The following is a 26,907-nucleotide window of genomic DNA, read 5'->3' on the forward strand; positions in this document are numbered from 1 at the left end:
TATGGACATCTCCACCATTTTCATATATTTATACTATAGACAACCTTGCATTTAACATTTGAGATTGTTGTACTTGACACTTTTTTGTAATATAACCTGCTACTCTGGTAATTCATCAGTCCTTGTCTTTTATGGTTCCACAATACAACAAAATTTACCAAATAGTTTTTTGGGGATTCTGAGGACTCTGCTCCATTTTCCTACATTCCGTCAGTTTTTTGGACTACTCCTACCTTAATAGCCCCCCGTTTATTTTCACCAACTTGGAGAGATGGCTTGTTCATCACAAGCCTGACTTTATTATGAATAATAACTTACATCACTCCTCTGTTTCTGGTTGATTTTTGCTTGGACCAGAACAGGATCATCATCTACAGAAGTAAACTTAAATGTATCTGGATGCTGTCTGTATTTTTTCTGTGGAAAGAAGACAAATATCATCAATATGTAGTAAAAATGAGCAAATATATCCTTTCTCATATCATTGGCACAAGTAACAGAGAATGAAGAAGCTTTTTTCCAAGATAAAGATGGTACAGATAATATCTTTGGACTGCTACAGCAAAAATTCTTGGGAAATATCCACTGTTCCCTGTGTTTATTGACCATTAGGGCCAAACTTCAGTGATTTTGCTGTTCTGCCACCATATGACCACTGATGTTTGCAGTCATGCAGTTTCACGATTCAATGAAAACTTACATAATATATTTGATGAAAATGATGCAAAGGGCAACTAATTATCCTTGTACGGCGAGGACCATAATGGTGGAGACAATCAAAAACCTTTCAAGCTATAGGAATAAAAGCACGGAGCTCTTCTGGTCCCAATCTATTTTCTCAGGCAGGAAATTCAGGCAATAATATAAACAAGTTACCAATAAAACAATAAGTTTAAGTGGTTTTTGGTTTAAAGGCCACAATAGTGGTAATCTGAGGCCTATAATGTTATATGTTGGTGTGCAGACAATTTATCATTGTATATCTATGAACACTTGTATCAAAACTAGTCGCCACTGAATGTCATTACCTCATTTAGGATCTGCCCAGCTTTCTTGGCCTTTTCTGCATCCAAGGATCCATAAGGCACCCATCCACAGCCTTTTACCCAACTATTATAATCGGATCTATAATCAACCTGAAAACAAAGTAAAAGATAATATTCTCTTAACATAAGAGTGCATAGGAGTTCAACATAACAAATAAGTTAATGTTGGATCACTGTAGCTAGAATGGACTTATCTCCCCAGAACAAATATTGAACACTAAGTTTTTTTAAAAGCGGCCTTATGTCTTTGATCAGCTTCATATTTTAATCTTGTTAATTTGGTTTTGTTATCATCTAGATCAGGGGTCAGCAAACTTTTTTGGCTCCTAGGTCATTTCAGGAGGACAAGAAGGCACACTAGGCTGGACTCTCTCTCAAGTCCCATGCTGATGGCTCCGCCTCCCACCAGGAACCCCCCTGAAAGGAAATCCCTCTCCTCCTCAATGCATACGAAGGAAAGGGAATGTTCCCTTACCCCAGAGGCCGAAGTGTTAACGCCTGCCGCGGTAAATAGTGAAGGGAGGCATAACAAGGAGGCTCAAGAGCCGCGGGTTGCCGACTCCTGCCGGACAGGATCAGGCCGATCGACCAGGGGGGCGTTAAGGCCTAAACGGACTACTGGCTAGGCCGGAGTTTGACGACCTCTGATTTAGATAGAGCTTTCAAGATCATTGTACATGTAGCAATTGGATTAGTCTTTCATTTATATTTTTTGTTGAAATCACAAATCATTTAAGCAAGTGTTAGCAATTGGATATATTGCCCCAATCCAGCATTGTAATGAATAATCTGATTTTTTTATTCAGTCTTTCAAACTCAAAGGTGGTAGACTGCTTTTGCAAAATTAACACATTTATGGCTGGCTTTTGGGGTAAAAATCCCAGTAGTAATAAATACTTCCCCTGTAGCTCTGCATATTCTTTTCAAGCGACTTTTTAAAAGATGTATGAATAGAAAGAATACTTACATCGCTCTGAATAGTATAGGCCTTCTTAGCCAATTCCAGGTTGATGCTGTCTGGAGGATAAAAGTAATTGTGAATGAGGTGCTTATAATCAATATTACTGGCAATAGCCTGTGATTTCTTAGCTAACTGCACTGGAATCATATCCAAGGGTGCAGAATATTTGGTCTTCTCTCTCTCATAGTGCTTCTTGTATTGAATCTAGAAGACACAAAAGAAAAAAAAATATTCAAATAAAAAAGTGTCAGGACACAATTTTGCAATACAAAATATTTAGCCAAAACATGATGTAGGCAGTCTACCAATAAAGTAGTAATCATTAGGAAGTCGGTGTAATAAAGTAGAATTTGAGAGGTTTGGAATGCCCAAGGCTTGCAAATTTCTTGCTAAAAACATTGGTTCAACAGAAATAAGGGTGACACGATTATGCAGTGCATAGCTTTTACTCATGGGTACAAGTGCAAACAATGTAAAGGCAAGGATAACCCTTCCTTCCCATAATAAAAACTTTGGCAGGTGGGCTCACATTGGCATGTGCTTGGTGTAGTTTGGAAAAGTTTTGAACAAAAGTAGATACACTTCTATTCTGTGGTTTTAGTTTTGACATTGTTGGATGTCTCCTATGAGAGTGTCTGGACTTCCAAGCCTTTTAAAACTTGTTTTTTAGTTTAACAAAATACTGTACCTGAATTACAAAATCTACCCTTACAATAGCCTTCAGTAGGGTTTGCTTCAAAGTCCACCTCACTCAAGATTTGCCAAATTGTTTTTTTAAACTAAACCAGGAAAGATTTGATTGTCCCTGCTTTTAATGGACTTTAAAAAGTCACTCTCTTGCCTGAAATTGCAAGTAAGTACAGTTTATTTTTGCTTTACATGTAACAGAAAAACTGTTCTGTTCTAGCCTTTGTGGTGTTTAATTAAACATATTAATATTATTAATGCCATAAACTTACATCACTCTGGTTGTGAGCCACTTTCACAGAATGCAGCATCTTGGGGTCATCCTGAATGCTAAGGGCTCCAATCATCTTTCCTTTGTTCCGTTCAAAGTCTTTCTTGTATTCCACCTGTGGATAGAAAAGCCAAATTATAACTACATGTAATCATTCAAAATGACAAGAAAAATGGAATTAGGAAGTGCTTCCCAATATTTGTACTTTTGCTGTCATACATTTGAGGTTCACTTAGGTTTGAACAAATATTTAAAATTTTTTTTAACCTTTATCACACGTTTGTGATGTACTAAGACTCATTCACAAATCGTCTAGTAGTAAAAAGCACATTTTACTTTGCATTACTGTAGGCACATATGCATTGTGGTGCCATTCATATCACTGCACATATCTAGTAAAGAAATAAAGCATATTCCTTTTAGTTAACTGCAATGCACACGTGTGTTGACACAACAAATCGGATGCCGTAATGCAAGGTGCTTTAATAACTACACTAATACATAACTTAAAGCAATTCACAGCATAGTCCTGAGCTCCCCAAACAAATAGTAAAAAAAAAAAAAAACATTGTGGATGATTTACAAAAAGACTTTTGACTTGTCACTTTCCAATTTTGCAAGGTATAATTCACTAACCTTAATGCGTAATGTCCCTTGCAAAGAGAAAATCACTTTCCTATGTGAACAGCCTATATTACTTTAGTAAATCAACTCCACAGTATCAACAAATATTTTCTGTGCTACAAAAAAGATAATTAATTTTTACTTACATCGCTGGCCTTCTTTCTGTTTGCTTTTGCTGCCACCAGTGGAATAGCATCAATCTTAATTTCAAAATCCTTTGCTTTTGCTTTTTCCCAGTCATATTTGTAGCAGTTCTGTAAAAAGAAAAAAACACATGAAATATATCATATCTTTTGTATGTGTCTATCTCACCCACCCTATTTCTTTATATCTTTCTGCATAAACTTGCCAATCTTTTATAAATAAGTTGTGATGTCTGTGCATCTTTTAGCCTTTTATCTATCTTCCACTAATCTATCTATCCAGGGCCACTATTAGAAATATCTTGGCTCCATTCTAGGTAAACTTTCTTGGTTCCACTCCCAGTGTCTAAAAGTTCCAGCAAAAGTCAAGCTCCTTTGATCAGGGCCCGGTATAGAAATACCCCCATGATGCTGGCTCTGTATCAATAAATATATTTACTAATAAAGATATATATCTATTTCTATCTGTGTTGCTGTTGGAGAGTTCCCCCCACTTCTTTTCTGGCAAAATGGATTTGCAGGACATGTGAGTGTAATAAGTTCTCATGAAGCCATGGGCAGCAGTAAGAACCAGGCATGGGTCTCTTCATAACTCTATCAAAAAACTTACACTTTAAAGCTTCCTATTATGTAGTACAAGGTTACAAAATATAAAATGTATTTGTATTAAAAAAGAACTGTATATGCATTTCCTTCCCCTCAATCCCTTTCCTTTTGGTCTCTACCCCATGAGATTAGTCATCTCAATTTACTGGATGTTCGGTTATGTTTGTTACCTTGCACATGATGTACTTAATGGAATATTGTCCTTTGTACGCCTAGACGTCTCTTTTCTCTGTTGAACCCTACCCACATATCCATGTTTTTATTTGTAGTTAATCTTATGAATTTTTCACTGCTTGTACATTATTATACCCATACCACCTTACCCTACTGCCTTTTGCAAAGTTTATAAATACAGAATTTATTTTTTTAACTATTTTTATTATTTATCATTGGATTGTACCTAGCATCCTCCTGTTTAATCTATCCATCTGTCTAGTTTATCTATCTGTGGTATACCTTTGCCTTTTGTCAGCTGTCAGAAACATTTCAAAGTTTGGCATCTGAAAACTTCAGAATGTGGGATTCCTTTATATCCCCATCCAAGAGTACAGAGCCTGATATAGAACCAGGAATGTGTGCTGTCATCATAATCACTGGGCAGGAATGGTGGAGCGAAGCTATGGGTAGGATCTGAACGCCCCTGATTTTTAGTTATATGTTTCTAAAATATTCTACTTTACTTCTCACTTGCAGAATTCTGTTCACACAGTAGGAGGAAAGTGAATTCACTAATTTAATGGGCCACAGACAATGCAATATGTGCAGGGGAAAAGCCCATAGGGCAAATATTCTTTCATAAAATTATACCCCCCCACCCAAAAAAATAATATATTTCAGCTAACCAACCCTTAGACATTGTAGCTGCATTTATTTCCATGTTAATAAATAGATGTTGCCCCCCCCCTGACAGCTGGGCACAGAATGTAGAAAAGTGGTGCAAATACAGCAGACAGCAATAAATACCTCCCAGAGCTTAGCTTCAAGCCTATCTCCAATGAACACATTTACGATCACTTTGGGGTCTATGTATAAATCATTTGTGAATCCAACATACACTGAAACATTCCCTGGTGGAAACTCTTTCAGTTCCATGTGTTTCAAATAATGTAGTAGTAATTGATTCTTCATTAAGGAATGTTGCAATGAATGTCATATTCACTGCTTCATAAATAGACCGAGTTATGTGAAATCACATCACCAGAACATTTTAGTGAAGAGTAGAATTTGTTGACATATAAAGTGAAGTTTTACTTTAAATAATACAAAATTACAATTCACTTATCAATAAAAGAAAAAAAAACACGATTTTTGCATGGTATTGGATGACTGATATTCAACTTTACCTTATTCATTAATCAAAGAGAATTTTCACTTAGCTTAGTGAATGATGTGAAGTTGCAGTATGATCCAGCCATGTGTGAGCAAAATCTTTTTAATTTTTTTCTTAAGTAATTTTAGGTATTCGTGCAAAGTAAATTTTTACTTTGTTTTACTTCAATAACTAAGATAAGTGAAAATTAATTTAAAAAGTGAATATGCTCTCTTTCTTTGGTAAATCAGGGTCTATGTCAAAGAAAACTATTTTAATGGCAACACCTGAAATTATTCTACACAAAATTCTAACTATACTTGTTTTTGTAAATAACAAAAGACTCATTAATTAATTGTAAAGAATTCTTAATTGATTCATAATGTTTTATTACAGAAACAATTTGTTTTTGCGTATATACTTTTAAAAATGTGAACATATAAGCTGACACATCGGTGTATTATATATTCAAGCTCTTCTTCCTGGCTTGTAATGTGGGTTTGTGATACTGGGAACGTCAACATGGCCTTTTCAATTTTTATTCGTTTTCCTTTCACATAATTTATATATATAACATGACTTTCTATTCAGGTAAGTTTAATTCCATCTATTAACAGAGAGAGAGACGTTAAAAGTTATTTACTTACATCACTGAGGTTATATGCATTCACTCTGGATTGAAGTATAAATGGAGAATCTGCTGGAATGGAACATTTGAATTTCTCCTTTTCATGATCTGCTTTATAATTAAGCTAAAAAAGAAAATGATTTAAAATAAATTATTTCATCAAACTTAATCAGAGATATATGAAGGCAGAATAGTTAAAGTAGCAATTTTTCCCTCCCATCCTTTCAACTGTCATCTTAGTTTTAATTTTTTTAAATTTTTTTGTTTTTTGCTGTGATCCACCCCATCAGGCAAGACCTGCCTATGAGTGCATCTTCCCATATGCAGTGAGAAGGGTTGCAAAGCAAAACTATTCCTCTTCGTGGAGAATAAAGGTTGTAGCAGGGGCTACAACATGGACATCCACATGTTGCCATGGAATCGCTATTGAATGATCCAGAATTAAATACCTCAACATCTCTGGTCTTCGGTCATAATTCAGCAAAAGATAAACTATTTCCATATTGGCTTAAAAATTATTTTAGATAAAATATACCCCTTTTTTATCAATTTAAAATCTCCAAGAGACTCCAAGCTGTTTAATAAAGTTAGTTTATTAGAAATACCTTAGGGATATAGACCTCTATAACAAACACAAGATACACGATTTGAGGGATAAACAACAAGATGCAACAAATAAAACTTGCAATGACGTTTTCCTTCTTTTGTTTCTCCCCTTTGGCCATCACTTGACATTTGACAAGTTCAGATGAGGCTAAGAGGAGTCATAACATTTTTATAGGTCAGGAAACCTAAAACAACTCTTTCTTCTCTTGTTTAGTACTATGTACATTTGGAACATAGTATTGCATAGAAAGCAGACAACATACTACACCTAAAGAACTTTCTGTTCTGTTTTTTCCAGTACCTTTTACTGAAATAGAGTTGGAAGTTTACAAGCTTGTTATACCACCAAATGTAAGTGATCATATTCCCAAATCATGTAATCGTTTTAGGACCATTATCCAGTTTTGTTTCGCTTGGAACCCTGATGAAGGAGGTACTTTAAAACCCTGAAATTTATATATGTATGTATATGTCCTGGGTCTGAAAATGACTTTCCAGTGCAAGTGCCGACTAACCATTAACTGCACATCACATATCAGACATTTTCCAGCAAGAAAAAAATGAAGTCTAGCTCCAGCACCTCCTACCTACACTTTGGGTTTCCTATATATGGCCCGGAACTGAAAAGTATCACATTTCAATGACAATCAGGATAACAGTATAAAATAGGGGTGCATGTGAATACTCACATCGCTAAGCTGCTTGGTGTTGACTTGTGCTTGAACCTGCACAGGAGAATCTGTCACTTGAGTGAATTTAATTGTGCCCGGATGTTTCCTATAGACGTACTGAAAGAAGAAAAATATTGTCATCCTTTTTCTGCAATGTTTTTAGGCATTATTTCATAAAATTGTACAAAGGTGAGGATTTTCTGTAGGCTGAAACTGGCAATTCAATAAGTATAGTGCAGATTGAATATTTACACCTACTTGCCCTACATAGAAGTGTTTATTATACACAAAATACTAAGAACTAAGCTAAAAACTTTACATTTAATTGTTTAGTGGAATGGAATTAACCTATTGCTGATAGTCCCTTTAGATAAGCTTTAATGTAGGACAAAATACGAAAAAGATAATCTAATGCTAAGTACTAATTCAAATCTCTTGCATTGTTTAAGTCTAATGTTTTATAATTTACTTTGCAAAAATATATTTAGCTGTAGCCAAAACACATAATGGGCACAGAAGGTGTCAAACCAAAGAACTCTGCAGTTTCCACCAATAACTGCATACTTACATCTTTACATTGATCAAGTTTTTTAGTAGCTTCATATTCCTGGGTAAGAGTCTGTGGAAAGTAACAATTGGTTTTGTCCTCTTCATAATCAGCTTTGTAGTTTTTCTAAAAAAAAGATGAAATAATAATGGTTATTTTTCAGAGTTTCAGAGCTTCTAAGTACTAAAATACATAAATAAGTATAGGTTGATATTACTTACATCACTTACTAAACCGCTAACTTTGGCACAGTGAAGCATATACGGGTCCTCAAAGCTGCCAATATATTGTCCTTGAACATTCTTTTGATAGTGATCTTTGTATTTAAGCTGTAGGATAAAACGAAAACGAGATGAAATTAAGAACATTAAGTTTTAGCAAAAGACATTTATTATACAGATCATTTTGACACTGATTTACTAGAATAGAGCTTGTTAATTTTCATATTGAGTTTTCACTTATCTAAGTGAAAGAAGATGAATATGTACTTTGCAAAAAAGAAAAAATCATGTACAAGTGAAATAAAAAAAACAACATTATCTTGCACATGATTAGATATTCTGAATTTTCACTTTGGTTCACTTGATTCATTAAGATGAGTGAACAGTCATTTTAAATGTAAATAGTTCACTTGTGATTGATAATGACAAAACATCTGAACCACCCAAATGTCTGCATTAGGCAGCTTTGATACCAGCAGCATATAAAGGTTCTAGATCCAATCAGTTCCAAACATCCAGACACAAAAAAAATCTACAGGTGCCAGGAAAACCTAATGATCACAGGATAAGTACCCCATGGTGGATCCTAATTGTAAAGTAAGCCTAATGTTGAAGCTTGGCTCTATAAATACACTGTGTGGCCAGCATGGAATTTACAAAAAAACAAACCACATAGGGAAATGGGTAAACCATAATGCATGACAAAACATCACTTGCTTGTTATGTGCAAACACACTATGTATACAGTCCAGCAGACAGAGAGGCTATAACCTAATTTAAAAAAAATATAATTATTTGGATGGCCGACAAACGGGGAAGCAGAGATTGTTAAGAATTTAAAGGATTATCGTGTTGTGACCCAAACATATGATGAACATGTCTATGAGTGTTTGAAAAAGACCCATAATTTTCTTTTTATTTGATAGGCTAACTTTTGGGTACTTCTATGAGCACCAAGTGTATACCTATGCCAAACTCTACAAGGGTTGATGAGAGGAGCTCCACATCTTTGGAGATAATAACCCACTTATGTCAGAGATTATTAACATAAGAATAAAAATTGTAAAAAACAACAGTATCTGTATCAGTATCAGATTAAACATTGTACCATTTGTCTGTTCCTTTCCGGCACTTTCTTCTTTTCTCTTTACCTTGCACCTACTCCGAAGTCATATTTTGATCCTGAAACCCACACATTCCCTAGCAGTGGTATTGTTACCTAGTACTAAAATCATTTTCCCTGCAGACATCAGTTCATGTGAAACTATAAGACATACTTACGTCACTGAAGTTCTTGAGGACATTATCAATCTGAAACTTGGGGGTATCACAGTAATTAATACTGGTTCCTTTGGCTTGTTCATAAGATTGCTTGTACAATATCTGAAAAGGAAAGGAAGGTAAAGCACAGGAGTATATATTACAATTTTTCACACTATAAATACGTGTCGAGTTTAGTTTGAGAATTACTAAAACATTCAGACACAAAAAGACATTTTTTATGTTGATAATAATAGGAGTAACTATCCAAACTTGTCATTATTTTCTCTGCACCCAGCTTCATTCACCTTCTCTATATTTTATAGGGTCTCTTTAAAGGATCCTCATATATGTTATATGTCCAAAATGTTGTGGACACCTGCCCATCATACCAACATTAGCTTGTTGGACATTCCATTCCAAAACCATGCCATTAATGTTAGGCGACCCTATAACAGCTTCTTCTCCTTTTAGACGTTTTCAACAAGATTTTGAAGTGTGTCTGTGGTATTCTTTGCCTATTCAGTCAACAATCAGGTTATAAGATTAGGGAATAATGCTTGGAGAAGACCTGGCTAACTAGAAACAAAGGTACTGAGGTCAGGGCTCTGTGCAAGCCACTCAAATTTTCCAACTGTGTTGGTTGGACGGGCAAATATATATATATATATATATTTATATGTATATATGTATATGCTGTATCATGGGCTGAAAACACCTTATGTCCATATTTTGGTCATATGGCACCTTTATCCTTTAAAGGATCCTCAGAAATGAATATTATCAGCCTGATAGGGTAGACCTAAAACTTACATCACTCAGGGCATTGCCAGCTTTTCTGAGTTGCCGCAGGTGAGGGTTTTCTGTGGCAGGAAGAGTATGGTAAGCAGTGGGTCCCTTGGACTTCTCATAATCTTCTTTGTATTTCACCTGTAAGGTTACATAAACAAATATATATTACGTTTTAAACTGTTTAAATGAACATTATTTTAACCCATGACTACAGGAGAAAAATGCTTTAACTTTCACATACCGCGCTAGCATTCAGTCTTGACTTCTTGTTAACCTTATACTCTGGGGTTTCTGTCTGCATGAAGTAGATTTGGTCTTTAATATTCTCAAAGTCTTCATGATATTTTCTCTGTTGAAAGAAGGAAATAAGTTAAAATCAATTCACAATCTTTCTAAAGCTGACATTCAATATGGCTTTACAAAAAAAACTGCAAGGCATGCTGGGTACTAATAGTTCTACAGAATTTGACGAACATGAGACTACTGTAGTTTACAGCATGGCTATTTTTATTTACTTACATCACTCAGATTATCGGCATTCATTCTGGCGACTGCAATTTCGTAGCACGGGGTCTGGCTCCATTTGCCTTTTATCTTATTCTTATAATCCTCACGATATTTAATCTGTATTAAAAAACACATTACATGCCAAAAGTTAATAAAAATTAATGTAGTAAGAGAATTTGCAGGCTGCTTTGCATAGGATGCATGGAAGAAGGAAAAGAATGGAAGGACAGAAGAAGCAAGGAAAGAAGGGTGAGATGGAGAGAAGAAGGAAGAATTGATAAATGGAGAGATGGAGAGAAGAAGGAAAAATGGATAAATTGAAAGAAAGAAGGAAAAGGAAAGAATGAAAATGAAGAAAGAAAGTAGGGAGGAAAAAGAGGAAGAATAAAGGGTGAATGGTTCAGTGGGGTTCTTTGCGATACATAAGAACATCAGACACTGCAAAGCACTGTCTGCTGTTCCCACTATTGTGTTGCACTACAGTGTGTTGATAACACACACATTCCTGCCCCAAACATTGATTGCCCCATTTAGTGTATTGAATTGCAGTGTTTGGTGTTTTAACACACCGCAACATACTTCCTTTTCCTTGGAATTAAGCCAAAGAAGTAGCATAAAGGAGCTAGAATAGAATAATTGGGGAAAACAACTCACATCGCTGAGCTGTTGTGTCACTTTCTTGGCCATTTCAATATCAGGTCGATCGGCCAGCTGTGTGAACTGCAGATTTTGTTGATCGTGTCCTTTTTTGTAATTGATCTGTTTGGAAAACAGTTATAGTTAATGATTTACACAAAGAAGTTAATACCAGGAAACTGATAAAAAACTAACTTAAAGCAAAACTTATTTTGCTTTATGTAAGGCTGAGAAGCGTGTATGAAGTTTTTGTTGCTCTTGGTGTCTCTACTCACATCACTTAGAGCCTTCTGTGCTTTAGCAACTCTCCTCAGTTCTGGACTATCAGAATAAGGAAAATACATTGTTTTATCTTCATCCCAATCAGCTGTGTATTGTTTCTGGGAAGAGAACACATAAATAACATAGATTAAATACAGATGAAAACATGAGTGAGGGGGGTCAAGTCCCCAACACTGAAGGTTTCTAACCCTAACACTAAGTTTCCTACAACACAGAGTGGAAGGGACAAGTTAGATTAATCACACATTAGATTCATTTGGTATTTGGTATTTTACTCAAAAATGGGATAATAATGTAGCCTCAGCCTTGTTGAATAGTTTTCCTTGCTTTCTTTGACATTCCTCATCCAAAGTGTAGGACATCTTGTCTTCAACTCCATATTTTTCATTTATCTCTAGTTTTAATAGATGTTATATATAAAAGTATAATAATATTTTTGAAGTAAAGATGTGCATACAGACACTGGGTTGGGTTGCTGTAGATGGCAGGTCTACAAGTACAGACCAATCAAGTCCTTTTATATCATCCTGCATTTGTCTTTTTTTCTGTTGTATCAGTTCTTAAAAAAAGCATACACAATTATGTCTGTGTTCCACATTAAATATTAATGTATCATACTGTATGTTGTTCTTTTCCATTTAATGTAACATGCTGTGCTGATCACATTGCAATGCTGTGAGAAGATATAATGAAAATCTAAAACAAAAAGAATTCTCAAGTCAAGGTTTATACTCTTGAAAAATATATACCTGTACATACAATTTATACCATAAACTTGTAGTTGAGCATAAAATCATACAGACTTTTTGTTTTGGATTTTTTTTAAATAATTTTTTATTGTTGGTAGAAAGAAAACATGATACAAACAGAAATACAATATAAATGAAAAAAAAAGAAAAATGAGATTAATGACAACATCAACAAACAGTATTGTGAAATATCGTGACCATAAATATGTTTGCCTTCTAACATTTTTTCTTTTTATATATAACAAAATAAACAAGAGGGGAGGGAAACTAAACAAATAACAATTGCAATGTCAAACAACATCAAATTTATTGATTAATACAGTGTGGAATATGCACTAGGTAACATACTGTATGGGCATTGAGTAGAAATTTACAACTTAAAGTACCACTTAAATTTCTTTGATCATACCATGTAGTATGACGAAAAAGCTCAATCATATTTTTTAATTGAGTAGGTGAAAACGTGGCTTGCAAAAAGGACATCCACACTCCAAAAAATCGTTGGGGATGTGTGTCAAGATGTTGGGTAGCTTCAAGTTTATCAAATATCATTAGAGAATGTAACAACTGTGTAGGATGAGACAGTGACGGAACAGCAGGTTCCAGCCAGCACTTCATATTAGACTTTTTTGCAGCCAGAAAACATAGATTTGTTTGTTTAGATATAGATTTACAATCATTAGATAAAAAAGGGGCTGGAGCAAGTACATGAAAGAGTGCAAGATGAGGCAAAAATGGGTGGTCACAGCCCATTAATTTACAGACTTAAGTGTAAACTAGGCTTTCCAGAAATTCCAACATTTTCTGGTAAGGAAAATCTAAAAATTCCGTCCACTTATTACCATGGGAAATGGAAAATATGGGATGAAGTGGTGTCTCTTGAGGACAAAATCTGATACAGCTCGATATAAGTAAGGACGGTAAAGGAGAAATAGCAGCGGTACAGATACGCGCATTGACATAGTGTTTTAACTGCAAATAGATCAAAAAATGAGAAACCGGGAGAGCACATTTTATCCGCAAAATATGAAATGGTAGAAGACATTGTTCCTTATCTATCAGATGACTAATATAGCGAACACATCGTCTGAACCAAAAGTTGAAGGAGTAGAATGCAATGGCATTGCAGGTGTAATATAGTTAAAAACCCCATGAAGTTTCCTGACTTCTCACCAGGCCACAAGCGTATCTCTAAACAACAAGTTCAACTTGATAGTCATGGGGATACGTGGAAATGGAATATGTAACAGTCTAATTAAAGACCATGGGAAGACTGCTAGAGTTTCCAAGTGGACATCAGTGTAATAGGTAGAAGTATGCCACCAATCTCTAATATGTCGAAATAAAAAAAAAAGATTATTTTCCTGATGTCTGAAAAATTTAGGCCCAGTTCTTCTTTTAGGCAGGTAAGTGTATGCCTAGCTATGCAAGGCGTTTTACCCTGCCATAGAAAAGACGTGAATGCCAATTGAAGTCTGGCAACATCTCTATGTTTAGGGAGAAAGGGCAAGTTCTGTAATTGGTAGAGCAATCGGGCAAAGCTCACCATTTTTAAAGGTGGTATCTGCCCATTAGTGAAAGTGGAAGCATCTTCCAGTTCAACAATTCTGCTCTAATCTTTTTTTTAAGAGTATCATAGTTTAAATGATACATCTCTGAAATTTTTTGAGTTACTTCAATGGCCAAATATGTAATATAGTGATGGGCCACTTCCAAGCCCATGTGTTTTGCCCAGGATATCAAAGTAGAACAATTATACGATTTAAGTTGTTAACATTATCTCACTTTTATTTATGGTAATTGATCCGGAACCCTGATAGTTTACCATATAAAGTTATTAACAGTAATAAATTCTGCAAGTCCCTTCGAGAGTTTTGGAGGAATAATAAGAGGTCATCAGCAAACAGGGCTGCCTTGACTTCCTCCTGGCCAATATGAATACCTTCAAAAACATTTGACTGTAAAAAACAGTGAGCCAGCAGTTTAATCGCAAGATTGAAGAGGATCGAGGACAGAGGGCAGCCCTGCCTCGTACGCCTACATAATGAAAAACCCAGAGACAAAGCTGCCATAACATGTACTTTTGCCCTGGGGCTCGAATATAGGGCTCTGAGAAAAGTTGTGATGTGGCCCCTAAACCCAAATCTGGATAGGGTAGTGTGCAACCAGTCCCACTCGACACTGTTGAAAGCCTTCTCCTCATTGAGCGCCAAAATAGCGCTCGATGAAGAGAAGGAGTCTGACAGCCTAACATGTTCCAACACCAATAATAATTTTCGAAGATTATAAACTGTCAATCTACCCATCACAAACCCGGATTGTCCCAGACGCACTAATTTAGGCAATATCTGTGCTAGGCGGTCTGCCAGAATCTTAGATAGTAATTTTACATCATGATTAATAAGAGAAATGGGTTTATTCGAGCTAGGAATAAGTGGGTCCTTTTTTTTTATAAATTACTTTAATGTGGGCCATATGACCTGTTTCTAAATAAGTACCAGAGGTGAAGACCTCATTATAAAGAGATTGGAGGGGGGAGGAAATATCCTCTACTAGAATTTTTTAAAATTCTGAGGAAAACCCATCCGGGCCCGGGCTTTGTTATTAGCAGCACCCTTATTAACTCTCATCACCTCTTCCTGGATAATTTCAGCATTTTAAATATCCAGGTCAGCATCAGATAATGTTGGAAGTTGCACCTTGTCCAAAAATAATTGACATTGAGCAGCGTCACTACCAGCAGAACAATCTAGCTGTTCATAATATGTCGCAAAGACATCCACAATTGCTGCAGGAGTCGAATGCTGAGTAGCTTGGGAGTCTTTGATACATTATATCTGTTGCGGAGCCCGATAACCGCTTGCTAAATTGGCCAACAGTTTTCCTGACTTATTACTGTATTTAAAAAATTTGGCTTTGCAGTACGATCTAATTGTATTATTGTACTGTTTAATCCAAATATCGCAATGTCTCATGGCCTGTATCCAAGCAGAACGATCAGAATCAGAAAGCGTGGAACAATATTGTAGATGTGACAGTTTTGCCTGGGCGCAAGCGTAGATGTAATTTTGTAGTGTCATCTTCTTCAAACGTGTTACATAGGCCATAATCTTCCCTCTAAGGACAGCTTTAGCGGCATCCCAAAATAACATGGGGCAAGAGCTATGGACATCATTGTGATAAACATATTCCATGCACCAGTTCTGTACATGGTGCTAAAAAAGACTTATCCTTGGCTAAGTAAGATGGAAAATGCCATACAAAGTCAGCGGGACACTAGGAACTATCAGCCAGGCCTAAAGAAACTGGAGCATAGTCACTAATGACCAGAGGGTGTATAGCAGCATCGCTTAATTTCAAAAGTAAATCTGAAGAGACGAAAATGGAATCCAATCTGGACTGCGGATATATGGGTAAAGTCCTTGTCTAGAGGGTGTAGGTGGTGCCAGGCATGTTAGACCCGAAGCTTCCATAAACAATTGAAAACTTTTATCATTCAAATTAGTAGGGGAGAAAGCTTTAGGAAAAGGCTTCCTGTTTTCATGAGTAATATTCGTAGCGTTAAAGTCTCCTGCCATGATAATCGGGAAAACAGGCAGTTGCGAAACAACGTTAGTGAGTTTTGTATAAAAAGTATGGTTTTCCTGGTTTGGACCATGAACAGCAGCAATTGTCAAAGTCTTAGAGGAAAATTGTGAGATGATGGTAGCCCATCTACCAGTAGAACAATCTTGCTGCTTAGCTGGAACTGAGTATCGATGCCATTTGTGGAGTAATATCAAGACCCCAGCCTTATGGCCATCTGCAGGAGAGCCCCAGACTTCACAGACCCATTGCTTGCACATCAACGAAAATAAAGAGGACAGCAAATGTGTCTCTTGGAGGACAGCTATATCTGCCTTTAACTTGAGATGCCTCAAAATTTTAGTACGTTTTTCAGCAGAACAAATCCCTTTATGTTCCATGTGATGACTTTCATTTAAGGTGGATCCAAATAAAGCGTGAAATGTGACAATGATAGCATTGATGTGGTAAGGGTCGTCCCAGCCCAGCGACCGAACATCTCGAAAATATACAATACCCAAGATGTTTCCAAACAAAATTTGAAATTGACATTGCTTAAGAACAATACCTATAATAAAAATAAACAAAAAAGAAAAAAAAATAGGTGGAGGGTGGAAAGTCCATGTAGACGTAATAGTTGAAGAAAAAACAGGTCATTTCTCGACTTCCTTTTTTCCCGATGATTGAACATAAATAAAAAAACAAAACTTGAAAACACTGGTACCATTTGCATAGTATGGTATAGTATGTGTAGAGCGTGAAAACCTATGCTTCAGCTCTTGGTGGCTTGAAATAGAACATAATCATAGAGCTTGGAAACATAGCAGCATGTGGTAAATCTATGAGTTAGTAATCAAGTCATCCTCTAGATTGCTGATACGTTGTTTAAATTCAGAAATTGTCCCCTCATGCTTTGCAAGAGATTCTGTAACAGGTTGTAGCTGAAGTGTAATCAATTCCTTAATCATAGAAAGAAGGCTAGGTTGAGAATTCTTACTAACCTCCTGAGCCAGTTTCTGATAATCCAAAGACGCATATGGTGATAATGAGGGAGGACATGAAATATCAGTATCATCCATTATGACTGTCGGGGAGGAATGTACCTCCCCCATCTTGTTTTGGAGAGCCTTCCTGACAGAATGTGTCTGTTGCAATTTTCTCATTTTCCCTGTGGCAGAGGAGGAATGGAACCTGTCCATGTCACGCCGGTGGAGGAAGGTTTCAGCCAACCCATTCCCGAAGAGCAGTGGTCAGCAAACTTTTTTGGCCACTAGGCCATTTCAGGGGTAGGCAGGAGCACACCAGGTCAGACACTATCTGGAGTCCCACCCTATTGGCTCCCCTCCCAACTAGGAATGCCCCCTGAAGGGAAATCCCTCTTCTCCGCAATGCATACAGAGGAGAGGGAATGTTCCCTATTTACCTCAGCGGTGGAAGTGTTAACGCGGTAAATAGGGAAGGGAGCCACCACACAGAGGCTCAAGAGCCGCATCTGGCTCCGGTGGCTCCATCTTCGGTCGTGTGTTCCAGCTCAGCCGGGCGTTGCCGGCCGGCATTAGGCCGGATCAGCCATGGGGTGTTAGGCCGGAACAAACTACCGGCTAGGCCATATCTGGCCTGAATGCCGGAGTTTGCTGACCCCTGCGGAAGAGAAACATGCGGCGTACTGGGAAGTTAGCCACCAGAGAGCTGGAGCCGTTACACTCTGCAGCCTCTCACATCTGGCGCTGAAACCGGAAGTCTTGTTTTGGATTTTTAATTTGGATGTCAGGATGCCCAAGGCCTGAGATCTTTAAATTCTTCTATTTAGAGCTGGCTTCTTTGCAGCAGGAATACTTTTAGAGAGATCAGATAATCACAGGTCCACAAAATTGATAAACCAATTTACAGATGAAATAAGAAATATATGGGATGGGATGAGAACAGGATACTTTTATGGCTAAATAAACACGTTCTTCAGCAGCAGGCTGAAGAACGATACCATCTACTAGTGGAGGCTGCAGAAAATTAGGTCTACATCTTGGTCTTACTGTTCTTCCCTGTCAGGTTCTCCCTCACTTTCTTAGCTTTGACGGGTGTGTGATCATTTTCATACTGTTGTTTAATTGATGGTAACTAGAGAACTATATGGAAATGTCAAATAACACTTACCTTGCTCATCATTGCAGTATTCTTCACAGCCTGCACCAGCTCAGGTGCATCTGGGGGTAACAAGTACTTCTCCTTTGTGTCCTCCCAGTTTTGCTTGTACAGAACCTAGACCAGCAAAATGAAAAAAGTCAATACTAGCACTGATGGATGTTTGACTTAAAAAAGAGACAGAACCTACCTGGAGACATAAAGTTTACTTACCTTGCTCACTTGCTGAGACACTTTTTTGGCATGCTCGATGTCTCTGGCTTTTTCGTCTACGTGACAGTTGGTTCTCGCAACATTGCCATCCATGCGATATTTCACCTAAATTAGAACAACATCAAAATCAAAACATATCCTTAAACTTCTACAAATCAAGTCCACGCAAACAGATACTATAGTTCAGGTGTAGCATCTCATGTGGGGAAGCGGTTCAGGGTGTAAGGAAGCCATAACTGCACCTCAACCACAAAGCCAGTCCGAACAGTCTAACCTTACACCAAACTTTTATACTGTCCAACAAGCATTTTTTGTAGAGTATGTGCCATATATCAACATGATAGGTGCACTGTGAGCCTAAAATAAACTTTTACTTCTTTTCCTATTCATTTGGACAGGGAACAGAACGCTGAGAACCCCTGTTGGGTTTTGGTTCCTGTGTACATCTACATTTTATTTATTGTCTTTGTGCAATAATTTATGGTGGGTCAATTAAAAATTGCTGTATAGGCTGGCTTACCTCACTCAGCTGGTTTTGGACTTTCTTGATCCGTCTAAGTTCAGGAGTATCGATTGTGATAGCATAAGGTTCTCCTCGATGTTTCTCAAATTTTTCTTTATATTTATTCTAGACGAAAGATAAATTGTGTTATAATACTATCTATAAACAAAAAAATTTGTAAAAATAATACATGCATGTTTGTCCTTGTATTAAAGACACATTTTATTTTTATATTTTCCTTTCCGTTGTGTCTCTGGACACAACCCACCCACTCCTATCGAAGGCTCAGACCGCGACAACCAGTGGTCTGCGACGTTCAAAAGCTTGGGGACCACTGCTTTAGTACATCATTTAGTAAATCAACTCTAATATTTAGGTTGCAACTGCAGACCTGGTTCTAAAAAATACAACTTGCCTGGTTGGTGTTCTGATCCTCTGCCTTTAATACATTTTGAATCACTGATCCAGAATGAGGATGCAGCTCAGGTGTTCAGCTAATTGTCACATGGTTATCTGCATGTTTGTTTCAGGTGTGAAAGAGACTACTGAAGTCAAATGATCAGCTTTATACCCAGGCAATTAGCATTCTTTACAATGAGTTCAGCAGTGGCAGCTCCCATTGTCTCCCAGTATAGGTCCATTTATTAGAATCTGTCCATTAGATGTCAGGACATTCTCAAGCTTATACATCCTACCACACTGTCACAACTGGGATATATGAAGCGTAATGAAAACCCTAAATTCCCCCTGGAGGCTATGCAAGAAAAGTTAAAACCAGTTCCACTAAAAGTTTTCTATTTATGTTCTATTCATATAAACCAACATATAAAAATCTTACCTGACTGAACATCTCCTGCATTTTCTTGCTGTGTGCTATGTAAGGTGTCATAAACTTTGATGTGTCCACCTTTTTACGTATTTTCTTCTTTCTTTCGGCAGGGGCAGCCGATGCATCCTGTATTTGGGGGACATGGGTCTTTGTCTGCAAAAGCAAAATATTAGTCAGATTTTGTTTGTATTATATTGTGTTTTTGTCTGAGAAATGTATTTCAGAAGAACAGCCAAAAATTTGCCATACAGCGGAAGCAAATGTAAGTTAGTAGGCCCTAGCTTGCTTTTTGCTGATCTAAAGCTGATGCCAAATACAACTGTTTTTTTTTAGCTAATTTGATTACCTACATGCTGTTGTAAATAATTATTTGATATAAATGTTCTGAGAGATCTTTTCAAATAAATTCAGTTATTCTCTTATAATTTTGGCAAATAGATAGGCTTCATTATTAATCCTAAAAATAAAAAGATAAAAGTATGTGGCTACCCTTTGGACTGTCCCAGAAATAAAAAGAATTGCTCTTGAATTTATATTGCTTGCATGGGAAAGAAAAGCCATTCACATGCAAACATATGTCCTTGTACACAAGCACTAATGTTGGGAAGGCTGGCATTTACAAGCAGGGTCGGATTAGGGACTTGGGGCCAACCAGAGGAAGAAGGAAGGTCTACCAGAATGCATAGTATTCCTGGAACAGTAATAGAGCAGCAGGGCCCAAGGGCCAACCAGAGGGCCAGGTAGCTGTCCTGTAAGCCCTCTTGTGGCACCAAAATACTAACTTTGCAAGTTTGGGGGTATATCACTAGCTGACTCTACAATATATGTGTTTAGCATGATACAGGCCACCACGATAAAAAGTCACAATGGTATTTTTATAAAATTACCATATTGTGACATTACCCTTAAGATCCAGCTAGGTGTTTGTGTTGGTTTTCTAATACACACTTCAAAAATTGATGGTACAATATAACTGGTTGCTATCTACCTTTGCAATAATTAATGTACATTAGGCACAGTAAGCATTATTGTTAGATAGCAACCAAAAAGGATACTTACCACCACTTGGTCAGTCAAGGATTTAATAGCACCAAACTAAAATAATCTGTATACATTGCAAAGCAAAATTATGAAATTTGCAGTGGGAATCTACATACTATTATAGAAGCTAAGCTTAACATGATAGCTGTCTCCTTTCTATGAGATGTTAATGAAATAAAAAAAATTCCTTATTTAGGAACCTTTAGGAGAAGTCCAGATGATGTCAACCAAGACAAACTGTGACCACTGTTCATAGGCACCCATTTTTAACCGGTAAGTGTCTGGGAGTTCAGTAGCATTTTTGGGAGGCATTTGCAATTGTTTGATACAGTTGGAGGTCTATAAAAGCTGTCAGAGTGGTGGATCATCTTGAGATCCCAAAAACAGCACTAAACCCAAAAGTCTGTAGGAAAGAGATTTACCTGTTCCAATTTATTTCAATGATAGCCAAAGCTTTGGTTGAAAGTGGTGAACCATATCCTGCTGTCAAAAAGTATCCATCTGAACTTTGGTTCAAAATTTGAAGGAAGGAGCGTAAAGTAATCAACTCTGTTTAAGTGTGTTTGTTCAGGTCCGTTAGAATCATCCTTTTGGTGATGTTACACTTGTATAGGAGTCCCCTTCCCCCCTAGCCATATACTCATCTGTTCCCATTCCATGGAGATATTGTTGACAGGAGCACACAGCTGTTTGTCAAAATGCTCCCAGCCAGGCCTGCAAATTCAATCTGTACTCTCCACTCATTCCTTTAAGGCTTCTGGGTGCAAGCTCATATTTGCAAGCACCTATCCATTGACATCACTGTCGACTTCAACATCAAATTACACTTGATGCATCAGCACATATTCCTCCAGAGCCAGGGTGTGGCTGACTACGCTTACACAGATATAGGAGCTTGTGGTTAGAGTTGTCACAGGTTTAGATGAATGCTGGCATGATCTATTTTAGTCCCGTACCAGTATGAAAGGGATCATTTAAAACTTTCAGTTTGGGGTTTACAAAAACGTTGGACAATCAATGTGCCCAATGGGTAATTACTACATTTTGCTGACATTTTGGCATTATACTGCAACTGAACATTGTGCATATGCAGGAATTTTACAACCAGTTTTGGATCATTTTAAAAAACAGTAGAAACCAACGTGAAGCACCCAGCAAAATATCCAAATAGACATAGACCAAGTACATAACGCTGTTTACAGATTTGATTATTTTACTGCATGGCTCCAAAATACCAGGTGAACCAGAGATGTGGAAAAAGTTGAAGAAATGCTTAAATCATAGTAACAAATGATTACATAAAAATGGACCAGCCAGGAAAATGACAAATGATGAATAAAAGCAGAAACGGTGTCATAAAGCTGGCCATTTTGTTCAGCAAGAGCAGCACTCTCTATATCACCTATAGCAAAAAGAATTATATAAAGCTTATTTTGGTTAATTGCTTGTAAAGCAGGGGATTTTCCATCTGAAACATAAACCGATTGTTTTTTATTGACTTTGAGATTTTGCTGAATTATATTATTTTGGATCCAACATATCTAAAGGTTGATTAAGGTAATATTGGATCAATAAATTGGCTGTCTGTTTCTAGACTACAAGGTAGCCAAATAATCTGTAATTTAGGTTAAACTCTCAGTTTAAATCAGTTAAAAACATTCCAGGTGCATCAAAGCAAACATTTTCAATTTCTTACAGTTTCTTTCTATATTAGCAATAGTCTGTGTATAAAAACCTGCATTAACTGTAGTATAGTTGGAAATTGGTGATCTCTCTGCAGAGATCAGACACGCTCCCTTACTTCAGCTATAGCTCCGCAGTCACCATAGTTCATGCTTCGTGTTGATTGGAAAGCTCTCAATCAGCAGGAGCTTGATGTTTTAAATGTCAAGAAAGAATGGGTTGGAATTTTGGTCATGTTCTCACTGCTGCCTGTATTCTAGGTAGATACAACTTATCTGTTTGTTCTAATGACCAATATTACCTGGACAGAATTTAAAAATTTAGAGTTGTCACAAGACACAAGGTGGAAATTGCATCTCACAGAACAGAAAATGAAAAGAATCTTATCACTGACAGCAAAAAATAATTAGGCAGTGGTTCAGCCTAAGGGTATCACTAGAATGTGGCTTACATTGGGCTAGGTGCACATGTATGCAGCCACAAAGCACAACATGTTGGCCTAGCAATAAGTGTTAGGGTGCCCTTTAGAATGAATATCACAGTAGAACACCAACACGTTACAAACATTATTGTGCGACGCAGTTGATGTGAACCCGGCCTCAACAGCTTCTATCAACATTTAGAAGTAATTATTAAGAGGGTTATCATGACTCGGTCTTCCTTATGAGAGCACAGCATGGTTCCTTCCAGCTCCTGCAATAGACTGTCTGTACAATGGTTACCGAATATTGCGTGTTAACAGATTCCATGTTTTTTAACTGTTTGTTTCTGATGGAAAAGTCCCCTTAGAGCAAAGCGGTAGAGAAGCAGGCTAAAGATTGGACTTTAAACTCCTTAAACTGCACAGCCGATGAGGAGTTACCTCCACAACTTCCTCTATAACGTCCCCGTCTTCAACGATGGTTTCTTCATAATAGTACTACAAAGAGATGGCAGATGCCAAGGCTCAGAACATGGAAATACATTGATATCAATACATTGCATCCTGTACAGCACATTAGGGGGAAAATGGCATTGTTTGACCACTATAAGAAAATACAGTTCAAACACATCTTCACATTTAGCATATACATATACATTATGTATATGTAAGACATATACTAAAATCATTACTTATCTAACGATATAAAACATTTTCAAAATTAAGATAGTATATCCAAAGTTGATCACAATATTGACTTATAGAAACAAGGCACACAATAATCCTAGTGAGGCAACATTACCTAACTGGTAAATGGTTTAAACGACTGATCACTAAAGTAATAGAATAATAGGGGCTGCAGATGACAAACCTGCATACTTAACCATTACATCAATGACACAGGAGGCAATAAAGAAAAATTTGCTCAATTGGATTATTTGAAATGGGAATAAGTTCTATATACTGTGTGCATAACTTTCGTAGATGTTCTGCTCACAATTTCTTGTAATGTAATTGGCTTGACTCAATTTCTAAAGGTCTGTACAAATCTTACAGACAAATTGTAGGCCTCCCCTGCACTTAAAAGTCTATTTTTGTAAGACCAAGTGGACTAAAGGTGGGCAGGTGCTTTTAAATGGCAACAATGAAAAAGAACATAAGGAAATGACACCAGGTGCAACTACTTATCAGTATGTTGGAGAAAGGGAACAGTAAGGAATAACTGCACATGTATGTTTAAACATTAAGTTATTAATTCAAACATTCAGGAAATTAAAGGCACTTTAGAAAGTAGGTAGCGGCTGTATAATTCCACTGCCATCAGTAAAAAAATTCTTTGCCTTGCAAGCAGAACTGAACAATGGGTTTACTGGAGTTATTTATAAAAGTCTAGGTCATTGCTATCAGATGTGTGAATCATTTTTTCCAGTTGCACAATGGCCAGATTCTCCAAGCAAACCGTCATTCTCTCCTTGACACAACTCAAAATAAGCTTAGCTATGGCATCATATTGAATAGCCTATGACACTAAATATGTAGGAGTGTATGTTTCATCTTGCAATAAATCTTGAAAATGCCTTTGGAAATGTCAAGCTCCTAAATTTTTGGTATTAAAAAGCCCTTTAGCTCCCATTAAATAATCATTTTTTTCAATTGTTTATTTAATTTGGGTATTATTATAATCATTCATACAGCAGGTTAATTTGAAAGTTTTTTTCCTTAGCTCATACATTTACATGTATGAATAATTCTAAACTAATAGGTCTAGTACACTTTTCTGTTTAAAAACGGCACAATTAATTTACATCACAACCATGCTACTGGGTTTTATTCAAGAGGTCAAAATGGGTCTGTATCAGCAAAAATAGGATTTAACATACAATTTAAAAAAGATCAAACTGCTTTCCAGGAAATAAATAACCAGGCATTATTGCAGACCCCATTGCAGGTCCAACACAATGCCCATCAATGTGACTTTTACATTCACTTAATTTATATTTTTTTAAAAATTCATATTTTAGATTGTATTTTTCATTAATTTCTAAATCCAACTGTTTTCAATGTAGTTTTAGTTCAGATAGAAGGCGTCCCAATTTGTGAGCATTCTATCAGTGATACAAAGTCCAGTGATTGAAACCAAGGATATTGCAATTCACATATTACCAATATGCACATTATTATCCAATTATTAACATCCAATATTACACTGTGCTTGTGGAAAAAAATAAAATAGGTATGTGCTTGCAAAATGTTTCATTTTTAATATTAAAAAGTGGCAACTGTCAATATTGTACTTATTTAAATTAAATAGCATCTTACATTATAAAACATAATGTAAAGTACTAGAAAACTAATTCTATTCTATGAAGGTAGTATACCTGTAATTTTCTTTCCTATTTGTGTGTTTTTTATTTTTTAGTAGCTATACAAATTGTGCTGTACTCTTTAATTAGAAAACGAATCATTGTACAGGCCAAGGCTATCCTACACTCTCGCCATTAGTGAAAGGTGAAACCCCAAATACTTTTCTGCAGAGAGGAAGTAAAATAGTTTCAGTGAGTTGCAGAAGTTATTTTTACCCAGCTCTCTGCATGATACACCATCTTCAAGAAGGTCTTAAACTCATATTGAGGGACTATTCTAGAACAGGGATGACACGGGTCCTTGTAAAAACTGAATATCATTTTCATTTGATCCAGAAAAGTAGGCAACTATTTCAAATCTAAATGTATCCTAAAGTGATATAATTGTGGGTGAAAGTTTAGGTATGAATAGTGCATTACCGCTCTATATCAACAGAAATCCTAGCTATGACCATTAGAAGTCAAAGAAGAGATCCACTTAATGACTTGAGCTTAATGAGGAGCTGGAGAGTTCAGGGATCTTGTAACTGCTTATGAAACATAGGAAACCAGTGGATGTAATAGCTGGGTTTGATGGACACAATCAGATTTATTTTCTTTTTAGTTTTTAATACACTTTGGTCATTGCATAGGACAAGGCGCACTCTTTGGGTCTGAAGGAAAAGAAGTTTAACCTCTGCATATGGAAAGTCTGTGAAAATGTGGAAAAGGCTCCAACACAAACTAGTTCTAGTCAGCTCTAGTTGTGGATGCATTCCTAAATGCACAGAAAATAACTGGCTATAAATATTTATAAGTAATAAATGTTATAAATAATGTTAAAGATTGCTGATTCAGGAAATATTCAACTGCCTAAGGGGATCAGATTTATTCCCCTGTTGGAATAAACTGGATCATGCTATAGAGGGTTTTTCTGCCTTCCTTTGGAGCAACAGTTGGTTTAGGTTTCTGTATAAGCAAGTTTATTGGATTTGCCTATTAATAATAAGCCCAACTAACTTCTGTATTTTTGACAATGGACCTGTACCTATTTTTATTACCATTTATTTTATTTGGACATATCTCTGTTTAGATACTTTATGCACAGTATTCAAATGAAAGAGAATAACGGATACGCTCTTGCAAATCAGTTCTGGTGGCTTTATATTCTATTTGCTGCCCTCTTCAGCACTCATGACCACCTGATATTTCCCTAAAACAGTGATAAATCTATTTCCAAATTTTAAAAGTTTATTACTATTTTGCTATTTATACAGTGCCCTGTACATCTGACATCATGACATTATGGTCTCTCAAAAACCCCTGAAGAAGTCTATGGGCAAAACGTGTAGGGAAAATGAGCCATTTAATCCTTTATCAATCCCCTCCCTCCCCTGACAGTCATTGCTGTCAGATGTTTAATTGTCTAGATAAAGCCCTTTGCTCCCCAATATTCTAAATAATAAAGGGCACATGCACTACTTGTTGCTATTTACTATGCTTGGTTTTTTTTCCACTATGTGAGTGTATAAATATATAATTCTCATTAGCCTGCTTTTTATCTTTTTAAAGTGTCAACATGTTAGGCAATGCTGTATATCAATTATAGTTTATATAACAAATGTTT

At 36.5% G+C, this 26,907-nt stretch overlaps 1 protein-coding gene across 1 annotated transcript in view; it reads right to left on the minus strand.

The window, feature by feature from the left end:
- Positions 1 to 26,907, minus strand: part of NEB (nebulin) — a gene marked incomplete in the record, with an annotated part of 137,086 nt that overhangs the window by 101,478 nt on the left and 8,701 nt on the right. Inside the window, 20 exon segments of the mRNA XM_072419086.1 lie at positions 319 to 417; positions 1,029 to 1,136; positions 2,014 to 2,211; positions 2,967 to 3,080; positions 3,736 to 3,843; positions 6,295 to 6,399; positions 7,571 to 7,669; positions 8,121 to 8,225; positions 8,321 to 8,428; positions 9,602 to 9,703; positions 10,394 to 10,510; positions 10,614 to 10,721; positions 10,892 to 10,996; positions 11,534 to 11,638; positions 11,791 to 11,895; positions 18,262 to 18,366; positions 18,463 to 18,567; positions 18,983 to 19,090; positions 19,803 to 19,946; positions 23,380 to 23,436. Coding sequence (XP_072275187.1) covers positions 319 to 417; positions 1,029 to 1,136; positions 2,014 to 2,211; positions 2,967 to 3,080; positions 3,736 to 3,843; positions 6,295 to 6,399; positions 7,571 to 7,669; positions 8,121 to 8,225; positions 8,321 to 8,428; positions 9,602 to 9,703; positions 10,394 to 10,510; positions 10,614 to 10,721; positions 10,892 to 10,996; positions 11,534 to 11,638; positions 11,791 to 11,895; positions 18,262 to 18,366; positions 18,463 to 18,567; positions 18,983 to 19,090; positions 19,803 to 19,946; positions 23,380 to 23,436 — 2,205 coding nt within the window.

The sequence above is a fragment of the Pyxicephalus adspersus genome, chromosome 7 (genome assembly GCF_032062135.1).
Source record: "Pyxicephalus adspersus chromosome 7, UCB_Pads_2.0, whole genome shotgun sequence".
In the NCBI taxonomy this organism is placed as follows: Eukaryota; Metazoa; Chordata; class Amphibia; order Anura; family Pyxicephalidae; genus Pyxicephalus; species Pyxicephalus adspersus.